The sequence below is a fragment of the Chrysochloris asiatica genome, unplaced genomic scaffold (assembly GCF_000296735.1).
Source record: "Chrysochloris asiatica unplaced genomic scaffold, ChrAsi1.0 scaffold00291, whole genome shotgun sequence".
Classification (NCBI taxonomy): Eukaryota; Metazoa; Chordata; class Mammalia; order Afrosoricida; family Chrysochloridae; genus Chrysochloris; species Chrysochloris asiatica.
Window position 1 is genome coordinate 973,220 of NW_006408809.1, and position 12,658 is coordinate 985,877.

The 12,658-nt window shown below is 37.6% G+C and overlaps 1 protein-coding gene across 4 annotated transcripts in view; it reads right to left on the reverse strand.

Moving 5' to 3' along the window:
• Window positions 1-6,219: 6,219 nt before the first annotated feature.
• Window positions 6,220-12,658, reverse strand: part of SLC38A9 (solute carrier family 38, member 9) — a 110,599-nt gene continuing 104,160 nt past the window's right edge. Inside the window, exons 12-13 of one of the 4 annotated variants that reach the window (XM_006874645.1) lie at window positions 8,314-8,403; window positions 6,220-6,789 (exon numbers count right to left, since the gene is read on the reverse strand). In XM_006874645.1, the coding sequence (XP_006874707.1) occupies window positions 6,624-6,789; window positions 8,314-8,403 (256 nt within the window). In that variant the 3' untranslated portion in view covers window positions 6,220-6,623. The remainder of the gene's footprint in view (window positions 6,790-8,313; window positions 8,404-12,658) is intronic. The other 3 variants (XM_006874644.1, XM_006874643.1, XM_006874646.1) reach the window with 3 other exon arrangements.

The window sequence follows — 12,658 nt, forward strand, 5'->3', positions numbered from 1 at the left end:
GAGGGCATAAAATATTTACTGATGAAGATCAAAGAGCACGATCTTTAGTATCGATTGCATTTCAATGTAAAAAAACAAAAATCCTCACCACTGGACCAATAAACAACATTCTTATCAACAGAGAAAAGATTGAAGTTGTCAAGGACTTCATTCTTCTTGGATCAACCATCAACCCTCATGGATACAGCAGTCAAGAAATCAGATGACGTATGGCATTAGGCAAATCTGTTGCAAAAGACGTTTTTTAAAGTGTTGAAGAACAAAGATGTCAGCTTAAGGACTAGGGTATGCCGGAACCAAGCCATGGTATTTTCAAAAACCTCATATGCATGTGAAAGCTGGACAGTGAATAAGGAAGACCATAGAATTTAAAGTCATTTAAAATGATGCTTTTGAGTTATGGTGTTGGAGGAGAATATTCAAAGTGCCATGGGCTGCCAAAAGAACCAACAGATGTGTGTTGGAAGACAAGCAGCCAGAGATCCAGAGTGCTCCTTGGAGGCCAGGATGGTCAAACTTCGTCTCTCATACTTCGGACATATTGTCACGAGGGACCAGTCTCTGAAGAAGGATGTCATGTTTGGTAAAGTGGAGGGTCAGAGAAAAAGAGGAAGATCACCAGTGAGATGGATTGGCCAAGTGGCGGCATAAATGGGCTCAAGAGTGGCAACAATTGTGAGGTTGGCCCAGGACTGGGAAGTGTTTCGTTCTGTTGTACATAAGGTCGCTATGAGTCAGTATTGACTTGATGGCACCTAACAACAACAAACCATTCTTAGTCATAGGGAACCTCTTCACATTTGCTTGTCTCTGTACATTTGCCATTTCTAGTCATTTCATATGAAAAGAATTATATAATATATAGTGTTTTGCACCTGGCTTCTTTCACTCGATGTTTTTGAGGTTCATCCATGTTGTGTCAGTAGTTCATTCTTGAGCTTCCCCTCCCCATCTTCATGTTTATCTGCAGTTTTTCCTTTGTGAGTTGATAGGAAGGGGCTTGCCCATTTTTCTATTGGGCACTCACTCAAGGATTTTACAGAACTAGGACATATTCAGTTTCATATTAAATAGAATTCTGGCAGCCCTAACAACGATGACTATTTGCATTTCTAAATCAAGGATAATTGATGAAAATTTACTGCATAAAGTGCTTCTAGACAGCATTGAGGAATAATTACTTATTAAATTTGAATAAAAATTTAGATTCCTCTTGGTTGTTGTTTTTCAGTGCCATTGAGTCGGTTCTGACTCATAGTGACCCTGTACAGGGTTTCTGAGGAGCAGCTGGTGTTTTGTGGTATGTAAATGATCCCTCAATAAAACAAAGCAAAAAGTTCAACTTTACTAGTAAAAAAGTCATTTAAAATCTTTTGCTTTCTAATTGGTGAAACTCAAAGCTTGAAATATCAAACAGGATACTTGAACAGCTAAACAAGGAGGTATCGGTGTTGAAACTTTAGTTCATTATTTCTCCTTCAGTCTTTTAAAGTATTCCTCAGGGAGTGGTCTATTGGTGATTTAACTTAAAACCAAAGCTAAATTTACCTTAAACCTACAGCTAAACCCAGGGTCTCTCACTTGTATGGGCTCCTTCCTAATTTTGATCTAATTTTGTATGATTTCCTTAAAGAGAAGACCCCACATTATACAAGCTTCAGGTGTCACAAAATATGCCCCTACAACTAAGGATCACTCTCACCTATCACAAAGTGTCTTTGCATGCAGCTTCTTTATTTCATGGAGTAAGTATAAATACATTTCTACATGTTTTCCTTTCCCATGACTTTATTCTAGACATTAAAATAAATATGATGCAAATAATAAAAACTCCAATTATTTATCTATGATCCCATCATCTCAACAGATTACTTACGTTCATTCTTCTGTGACCCCTTCCAGTTTTTGTTCACATAATTTCAAAATTATAATGATCCTTCTTGTTGTTAAGTGCCGTCGAATCTGTTCCTACTCATAGAAACCCTGTCTAGGGTTTCCAAGAGTTACTGTCGACTTTGTGGTTACCAGTCCAGTACTCATTCTACAGCACCACACCAGGGCTCCCTACAAAGTTTTATCTTAAGTATGGTTCATTTTACAAAGTCCTATTTTATGCCCCTCCATCCTATATTCATTGCTGCATAACATGCCTGGGCCATGGCTACATCACTACCATACATTCAACAGAGACAGGGTAGCAGAAAAGAGCGAATGGCTGGCACTTGAGTGGAACCTAGGGAAAATGGCCCACTGCTAGTACTCAGGAGGGTAGGTAGATGATGTCAAACGGCAAGGATCATGTCTGGTTTGTTGACCACCAATGCTCAGTGCTTAGCACAGCGCATGGCATCTAGTAAGTACAGAAATACTGATTGTTAAACAACTCTGGACTCAACTAACCCATTTCTGCTTTGGTTTTTGGGGTATGGAGTAAGATTCTAGATACAAGCAATTTATGTTTTACCATTAAAGTAGAATACTGCCTAGTTTAGTGGATTGATTAAACAAGTGTATACTGAGAACCTATTCTGTCCAAAAGTAACTGGATCACTGGAAATCCAGAGAGCACCAAAGGAGGAAAATTCTAGAGCATGTGAGTTCTTTCCCATTCCTTTCCCAGGTCTGATATCAGTAGGGAGAATGGAGAAGTGTTTAATATTCAAAAAGATATCTATCTCATTTTTGTAGAAGAGTTGAGAAATTTAAAAAAAGATCACACACAGTCCCCCACCCCACTGTAAAACGAGTGAGTTTACGTTGTTGTTGTTAAGTACCACTGAGTCAATTTTGACTCATAGCAACCCTGTATGAATTTCTAAGGAGCGACCGGTGGGTTTGAACTGCCGACCTTGTGGTTAGCAGTCCAGTGCTTATTGTTGTTGTTGTTAAGTGCCGTCAAGTTTGTTCTGACTCATAGCAACCTTGTATAGGGTTTCCAAGAAGTAGTTGATGGATTTGAACCACCAACTTTGTGGTTTAAACAACCTTATGGTTCAGTGTTTATCCTATAGCACCATTAGAGCTATTTATTGATTTAAATGAAAGATTATGATGTCAATCTGTTTGCCAGAAACTGGGCTACAATAACCTGAAATATCACATTCATTCTAAAATGTTGAGGGCGAAATCATAACAGTTTACTTTGGGTGGACTTTAACATAATGTGCCAGATGCTTTTTTCTAGGATCACAACACTAGGGAGGGCTCTTTGGGGCTCGATGGGAGACACAAGCACAAAGTCACTTGAGACGTTTTACCCTACAAAGGATGGAACCCAGCTTCTTCCTACCCTAAGGTCAGTGCTACTAGGCAATAGCATTTCCCAACAAAATGCAATTAACCAAAATCCAAGGGTTGTTTTTCTTCAAAATAATTTTGATTTAATTTCTTCTATTATATAAAAAGACAACAAATTACATTTCAGAGAATACTGTTTAGGTTATGAGGTTCCCGTCAGAGCTGTTTTGCAATATGTGTTTACATAATCTGAAGTGAGGGCGGCCGTCAACGGTAAAACTCGTGCCAGCCAGGCCAGATTGTGTGCATATGGAGGGGATAATTTCACTTTGGATCACAAACCAATGTAACATTCTATTGTTTAGATGTCAATTGGATATGGACTTGGTTCTGGACATTCAAACTGGGAGGAAACTGAGTTGAAAATACAAAACAAAACAATAACACTGGATTCTAAAAAGCAATAGGTCAGTGCTTTGTAAGGAAAACATGTAGCACCAAATTTTCTGCTCTTGCCAATGAGCTCAGGAATTTGACATTTTAAACACTAATATTTAAAGAAGCTGAGTCTTCGGAGAAAATATATTACAGAATCTTTCTGTTTGTACAGTCCAATATGTGATTATTTCCTCTATTCATCAATTGTGCTTTGCTGCCCAAGATTCACACGTGAGTACAATGTGCATTACAATACAAAGAAAACAATAAATAGTATACAAAAGCAGTTAAAGACATCTCATAAAGCTTATCTTAGAGGAAACTTACCAAAATAAAGACAATTATTTAATGCAATTCAATTTGACAGTGAGTATACCAAATACCTTGGAAATCCTATTCAGGGTTGCTATGGGTTGGAGCTGACTCAACGGCACTTAACAACAAAATACCAAATAGCTAACATTTTAGATCATTATTTGTTGTTAAGTGTTGTCGAGGTGGTTCTGACCCATAGTGACTTTGTACAGGGTTTCCAAGGAGCGAATGGTGAGCTTGAACTGCCAAACTTACAGTTCAAACACCTTTATAGTCTGGTGCATTAATTCACAGCACCACACCAGGACTCTGTTATTAGGAGTCTAGTAAATGGGTCCTTGCCTCTTTACCTCTCAGGTTGCTTTACCAGCTTTCTCAGCTTTCCCTGAGGCTCTCACCTGGAAGGGAGCAGCTTCTTTATGCTCCTCTCTCTCAGTCTTCATAATATACTGCCATCGGTACTGACTCGATGGCACCTAACAACAACAACAAATTATACTTAACTATGCATGTGCTTCCTTTACCCAATTAAGAGTTCCTTTAGGATATGACTGAGGTCTCTTCCAAAGCACTGAACATTACAGTTTACACAATTATGTATGAACAAATCAAAACATGAATCAAAATTTCTCTAAATGAACTCCATGTTGAAACAGAAATTCTACTTCCACATTTAATAGCTACCATTACATAAGGAGCTCTGGTAGCATAGTGGTTACGAGTTGGGCTGTCAACCTCAAGGTCAGCAGTTCTAAACTACCAGCTGTTCCATGGGAGAAAGATGAGGTGTTCTGCTCCCGTAAAGATTTACAGCCTTGAAAACCCTGTACAGGATTGCTATGAGTCGGAACTAACTCCACGGTACTTAACAACAACAACATTACATTGTATTTGTTAAGGATACTTAATGTAAACAAAATGAATGCACGCAACTCTTCACTTATCAGTGATCTCTTTATCCAACAGTTCCCATATACAACTGGTAAGAACCCTATCATCTGACTCATCTATGCATTTATGATGTCTGAATGGTAGTAATAAGCATGGAGGTGAGAGGCCAGATATCTCTGGCTGTGACGGCTACGGTTGTGTGTCAGCTCAGCTGGCCATGATTCTCAGTGGTTTGGCAGTTATGCAATGATGGAGTCATCCTGCATTTTGTGATCTGGGGTGATCACCTGTCATTTTTGCATGGGCTGATTTTTACATAACAACCTACTCTTTGAAACCTAGTCATGTAGATAAGTGAAAAGTATTTCTCTTTAATGTTGTTGTTGTTGTTATGTGCTGTGGAGTCAGTTCCAACTCATAGCGACCCTGTACAGGGTAGATTTCCGAGGCTATAAATCTTTACAGGAGCTGAAAACCTCTTGAGGAACAGCTGGTAGTTTTGAACTGCTGACCGTGAGATTAGCACATCAATTTGTAACCACTACGCTACCAGACCTCCTGTATTGTGGTGGTTGGTGGTCATGTGCCGTGGAGTCACTTCTGACTCATAGCGACCCTGTGCAGGGTTTCCGAGGCTGTAAATCTTTACGGAAGCAGAAAGCCTCATCTTTCTCCTGTGGTAGTTTCGAACTGCTGACCTTAAGGTACGCAGCCCGATTCATAAGCACTACACTACCAGAGCTCCTTTACTGTAGTCCCTTGTTAATTGATAGATTTATTTCCTACTCCAAATATATTTTTCTGGGAGTGTTGATGAAATAGAATTTGGATGATCATCCATAGACATTAAACATAATTACATTTTGTTTATCCTTCCTGATTTGGTATTAGCACCCAGAGGCTTTCTAATAGCCTCAGCTGTGTGCTAAATAAGCTAAATTCAAAGCAACTAAGGTTTAACCACATCAAAGCCAAGAAAGAAAAAGAAAAAAAAAAAAATCAGAAAATTCAGGGATGGCAAGAGAGGAAAGAAAGTCTAAAATTAACAGTGATGTGATCTGAAATGAGTTCATATCTCTGTAATGTGTGAGTCAGGAGATACACACTCATATCCAAAGGGTTCTCTGATCAAGTCATGGAAAGAAACCCCAGAAGGTAAAGTCATTCAGCAGAAGGCGAATAAAGGATTCTGAAGGTTCTAAATAATCAAGAAAATATAAGCAAAGATCCACCTTGCTTTTCCATTTAGGAAATAATTCATTTGTTGTCCTATTCATCATTAAATGGGCAAAACTCAGTTTTCCCTGTGTTAAAGCATTCAAGTACATTATTAAATACAAGTCAATACAATAGAACATCAAACAGACACAGGATCTGGCAATATGGTGCTGTGATACCCTGAGAATCTTTATTGTAGCCAAAATAAACCCAACCACCTTAAATCTCCAAAAGCATAAGCTAGCATATTTTTTCCTAGGACCCACATTTCTATTCAGAAAAATAAAAAGAGAATGAACAAATAAGTGAACGTGAGAAAGGTGAAGAGACTGAGTTCATTCTTATTGCGCCTTTCCTTAACTTAATCAAAATGTGGATCAATGGATCACTATTCCCCTTGTTTTCCAATGATCGTAGGTAAACATTTAGAATTACAGCAACAACAGCATTTACAAGTGAATTTATGTAGAACTGTTGTCAAAGTTCAAATACCAGGAAAGATCTTGAAAAAACAGTTGAAAATTTTACATAAAAAACTGAACAGTCAGGTTAGCCAGGCCCAGAATGATGATGATTGTGTGAAAGATTAACTTAGGCCACGTCAGACGCTCTTCTTGGTAGAGGGAAATGATATAGATGAGAGATGGATATATGAATACAAAGGCCAGGCCGCATGCTGCTCCTGAGTATCTGCAAAACAGAGACTTTCTGTGTTAATAGTAACCTTTTGTTTTTGTTTCTGATTTACAATTACGGTATGTATGTTGTTGTTAAGTACCTGGAGTCAGTTCCGACTCATAGTGACCCTGCATAGGGTTTTTGAGGCTTTAAATCTTTACGGGAGCAGAAAGCCTCATTGTTCTCTCATGGATCTGCTGGTAGTTTTGAACTGCCGGTTGGCAGTTCAAAAGGTTAGTAGCCTGATTTCTAACCACTACGCTACAAGCAATTTAACCCCTTCTCAGTCTGATACTGCAACAAAATTATTTTTGATTCATTTGTTTTTGACCAAAAGCACTTGGGTTTAAAATTTATTTTGCTTGCTATATAAGTTAATATAAAATAGGACTTCCTGTTCATCTTTATAGCATCCGCTGCTTGACAAAGAATTTTTCTATTCATCCTCAAATCTCCATATTTTCTCTGTGTCTCAGTGATTGTGGCCACTTCCTCACAAACATGCGGAGACAGACTTCCTATCTTTGATCTTTTATAAACAAATTATGCATTCTGAGTTTCTGAGGGACTGTTAGCATGTGTTAAAGAATGAGAACAGATGCGTATCTAAGTGGAGGTTCCACATAATTACCAAAAGATAATAACCGAAGCACCTACACTTGGGATCATAACAGAGAAGCCTGTGCTCGCTTCCTTTTCCCTATACTTCGGTTCTCTTGAGGATCGGTTTAATAGGAACTTGTAAATCTGCTATGTGCAATAAACACAAGGCTAATAATCTCCCTTCTTACTTCTTGCTACTTTAGCAGGTGGTGGTGGTTATGTACCATGGAGTCAGTTCCGACTCATAGTAAGCCTGTAGAGTTTCCAAAGCTGTAAATCTTTACGGGAGCATACGCATCATCTGTCTCCCATGAGAAAACTGCTGGTAGTTTCAAACTGCTGACCTTGAGATTAGCAGCCCGACTCGTAACCTCTATGCTACCAGAACTCCTTACTTTCTTAGGTAAGATAATTCAAAAAAGTGATTCAGCCCTGCCTTCAACAGGTTAAGGAGATCATTCTAAGGAGACCACTAATTTTATTGTCACTCTATCATAAGTTAAACTTATACTTTCTGACTATACTTGACAATGGAATGTGTTCTTGAGTAGAAATGGTTTAGGGGAAGTTAGGACACAGTCTTGAAATGTAAGGAACTTCCAGGTGCCCACAAGAAGTTGTATAGTACATATGTAAAACAACCTTTTCATTTTGATAAAGAAAAAAGCAAAACAAAACACAGTGGAAGACTAAGAGGAAAAGAAAGAGAAAAATTTATAGCTAAGAGATAAAGGGGCTTAGAAAGTTTAATCTCCAGTAGGGATAAGCAGAAATGGAAGATAATGAGGACCTTCACTGATACCAGGGAGCTACACTGAATGCTAACAGTTTAAAAAATGAACAGGAATTTCATACAATTAAATTAAAACAACATGACAAGCCTAAAAATAAAGCCCAATAAATGTAGGGGCACAATTGTCTTACAGGTAGTACCTTATGATTCCTCCTATGTTTGGGTAGAAGCAGGCCATGATCACTCCAGCTCCCACAATAATTAGATTAAGAACCAACACATGGAAAATGCTAGAAGTTGAGAAAAGAGTTTGTAGGAAAGAAAAAAAAAAATAGGCTATTTAATATTTTAATCTAATTACTAGCAATTAATATGAGAGTAAAATTCATTATTAACATCTTCAAAATGACAACTTTTTAAGCTTGACAATAAGATCATAGAAAAATCAGAATGCAACAGTAGTACTCAATAATGACAATGAGGCAGTGAAATTGGTTCTTTTGTGCAATTACATAAATAAGTTACATTTTGTAGACGCAAACTGGCAGTATATGTCAGAGTCCACACTCCTTGTCCATAGTTCAATTTGGAATATCTTAAGGAAATAATCAAAACCATGGAAAAAGCTATTAGCATAAAGGTATTTATGGGAACCCCCCCCCAAAAAGTATCCTAGATGTACAGTAAGACAAAAATTTACTTGATGGAATTATTTAAAATAATAATTTATCATTATCATCTTGATAGTAAAAATCCATCCAGGTCACTGGGAAAAAGTTAGCTATATAACCATTTATACGTATACAGTAAGATTTTTAGGAAAATCTATAAACATTTAAATAAACATCTGAAAAAGAAATGAAGGGCTTCAAAAAGTTTTTGGAAAAATTTCATTCTCTTTCAATTCCCTTTTTTTGTGAACTTTTTAAAGCCCCTTTACACACTAAAGGCAGTAGTGATTGTGTTAGGATCTGAGATCCAGGGAATTTTTCCCTTTTCTATAACAAGGGATCCCTTTTCTATAACAAGGATAAGCACTTGACTGCTAACCTACCAGCCACTCCTTGGAAACCCTATACAGGGTCACTATGTTTTGAACCAACTCGATGACACTTAACAACAACATATTTAACAAACTTTTTTTAAAACAAATTGGCTATTTAAATTTTTAAATAATAAAAAAACTGTATTAAGGGAATGACATAATGTTGTTGTTGTTAAATGCCGTTGAGTCGGTTCCCGACCCATAGCCACCCTCTAGAGGGTTTCCAAGGAGTGACTGATGAGCTTGAACCACCAAACTTGCAGTTCAAACTGACTTTGCAGTCTAGTGCATTAACCCACAGCACCACACCAGGACTCCATGACATAATGGGTAGGTTTTAATTTAACCACTTACAGCTACTCACTAATTACCATGAATGTAATATCTACTAAATACTATAACTAGATGTTTGAATTTAAAAGTTTGGGAATTAATTTGAAGCATAAATATAAATTATGCCAATGGAATTTGGTTTTCAAGAAATAACCCCCAATTTAAGAAAGAAACCCACAAAATGATTCTCAAAAACCAAATTTACACATAAAAGCAATCCTTGGAGTTCAATGTACCAGAAGTCAATTAATCTCGGAAAAAGATTATAGAACGAATTAAGAAAAATTATTTATACAAATAGGTGGTTAGTCATATATCTTGATATTGAAGCTTCCAGATCTTACAGTTTATCCAGAAACTCCAACCTGATAATTCCTTCAGAGCTTTGTGGAACTGGCTGAGCCTTTGATATTTTTGAATTGTACAAGGAAACAACTTTAAGTATTTTCCAATGCATTGCTTCTCAAAGTTTGACCACAAACCACCATGGGTTGCCAAATCCCTCAGGGAGTCCCTGAGAGAAAAAATTATTTTTATAATAATATAAGACATTATTTGCTTTATAAAAGCAATGGTGGGTAAGACTCCTGGCCCCTTAGCAGGGATCAAGGCAGCTGAATGTATCTGTTCCAGCAGATACCATTCTTTAGTGGCAACTGCTCATTCTACCCCCAGCATAGTTTCATTAAAAAAATGGATCTGAGAATGGATAATTTACTTAAATCACATGCCATGAGTATATCTATTTTAGTATCCTGTGGTTGATGAAATGGGTAAACTCCTTGCCATCGAGTTGATCCCGACTTACAGAGACCTTTGGGGCAGAGCAGAACTAACTGCCCCATTCAGTTTCCAAAGCTGTAATCTTTAGGGAAGTTGAAACCACATCTTTCTCCTGCAGAGCAGCTGGTGGGTTCTAACCACCGGTCAATCTTTCAGACAGCAGCTGATTTTGCCAAGGGCTCCTTGATAAAATGGGTAATCCACAATAAAGCACTGCTACTGCACAGACTACAATGGTTGTCTCGAGGAAAAGTACTGGTATTACTCAGCTGCTCGGAAATCTAGTCGATTTTTTCAAGGAACACTATTTAGACTTGAAAGAGACAAACTATGGTCATTTGTTATTGTTGTTGTTAGTGTTGTTGCATCAGTTCTGACTCACAGCGACCCTATATAGGATTTCCGAGGAGTGGCTGGTGAATTTGAACCTCTGACCTTGCAGTTCAAAAGGACCTTGCAGTCCAGTGCATTATCCCACAGCACCACGCCAGGACTTGGGTATTGGACTGACCACCTCCCTCTATTGCCATTGAGTCACTTCTGATTTACAGCGACCCTATACAGGGTTTTGTCTGAAGTATGAGAGATGAAGCTTGGCCATCTTGGCCTCTACGGAGCACTCTGGCTGCACTTCTTCCACAATGGATCTATTGATTCTTTTGGCAGCCCATGGCACTTTCAATATTCTCCTCCAACACCATAACTCATACTTCGGACATATTGTCAGGAGGGACCAGTAGCTGGAGAAGGATATCGTGTTTGGTAAGGTGGAGGGTTACAGAAAAAGAGGAAGACCCCCAATGAGATGGATTGGTCAAGTGGCATCATCTATGGACTCAAGCGTGGCAACAGTAGTGAGGTTGGCCCAGGATCGGGCAGTGTTTTGTTCTGCTGTGCATAAGGTTGCTATGGGTCAGTACCGACTCGATGGTACCTAACAACAACAACAAAAACATACAGGGGTTTGGAGGCTGTAAATCATTATGGGAACAGATAATTTCATCTTTCTCCCATGCAGTAGCTGGTGGGTTTGAACTGCAGACTTTACAGTTAGAAGTCCACTGCTTATCCTAAAGCATTACCATTTAAAAAAAAAAAGAATGATGTGAGCCTACCATTTCAAGGAAAATAACCAGCATTATTTGTTGCCAGTGATAAAACTGGAGCTTCCAAGTAACAGAATTTTGGAGAACTTTTATTCACTATCCTAAGCTTGACAATTTCTCAATCTTTAAAAATGTTTTATTATGAAACTGATGATCATATTAACAAATATGAGTTTTGATACTATAAAATGAAATGAATCAACATTTGGAAGATCTACAAGATCGCAGTGAACCAAATATTTTCCAAATGACCAAACATGATGTTACAAAATCATGCATGGGTAAAAGATCCAAATTGTAAGATAAACTAATGAGTTTTAATGCGATTGGATTTCAGATTCCACACTGCAACTAACCTTTAATAATCTACCACTTGTCAAGTTTTAACGTAGCACCAAAGAAGACTGAACAGCCACCGGTATCTGAAAAGGCTATTTAAAACACCCCATCTTCCAATTATGCAGCTGTGTGAGGATGGGATTTCTTCATAAATTTAAATGAAAACAATATCACACAGTAGGTTGAATGCAGAAGTAGATGCAAGACTCTCACTGTCTACTAGTAAAGCAGCTGTTAAAGAGATTTATAAAATACAAAACAAATTTTCATTACGTTTTTGTTTTGGAAATAGTTATTTTCCATAAAATATGTTAACTATGGCAACTAATGATTTCACTATTGATATTTTTAAGAGCATTAATAAATAATATTTAAAATCTGTTTATTTTTTCTATGTTAACTATTGCCAGAGATAACCCTCATAAACTAAAACTTATGGGAGTCTATAATAAACTTTTAGCGTGTATTAGATTCTGAGACCCAAAAGTATTTTCCAAATTCCATGCAGTTTTTAGGATACTTGTAACTCTAGTGTTGGAAAGAAATGCAATTTTAACATTAAAAGGAAACCCTATTTATTCTAACAGCCTAACAGCCACCAGTTGGTAAAAATACTGGCAGAAAAAGGAATAATGCATTTGCCTAGAATTTTTTTCTTCTATTACGTCACTGTACTTATTTTATTTTGGTAAATGCAAACACAGCATAGGTTACAAACAAAAGAAATCTTATGTTTACTGAAATCCAGTCTTCTAGATGAGCACTATTTGAGTGTAGCTGCTGCTGCATCAATCTAGAGGCCTGGTGACTCTTGACATTTGCATTTTGCTGTTTTTAAAACCAAACATTGTTGTTGTTGTTGTCAGGTGCCATCGAGTCGGAACTGACTCATAGTGACCCCATGCACAGCAGAACGAAACAATGTCCGATCCTGGGCCA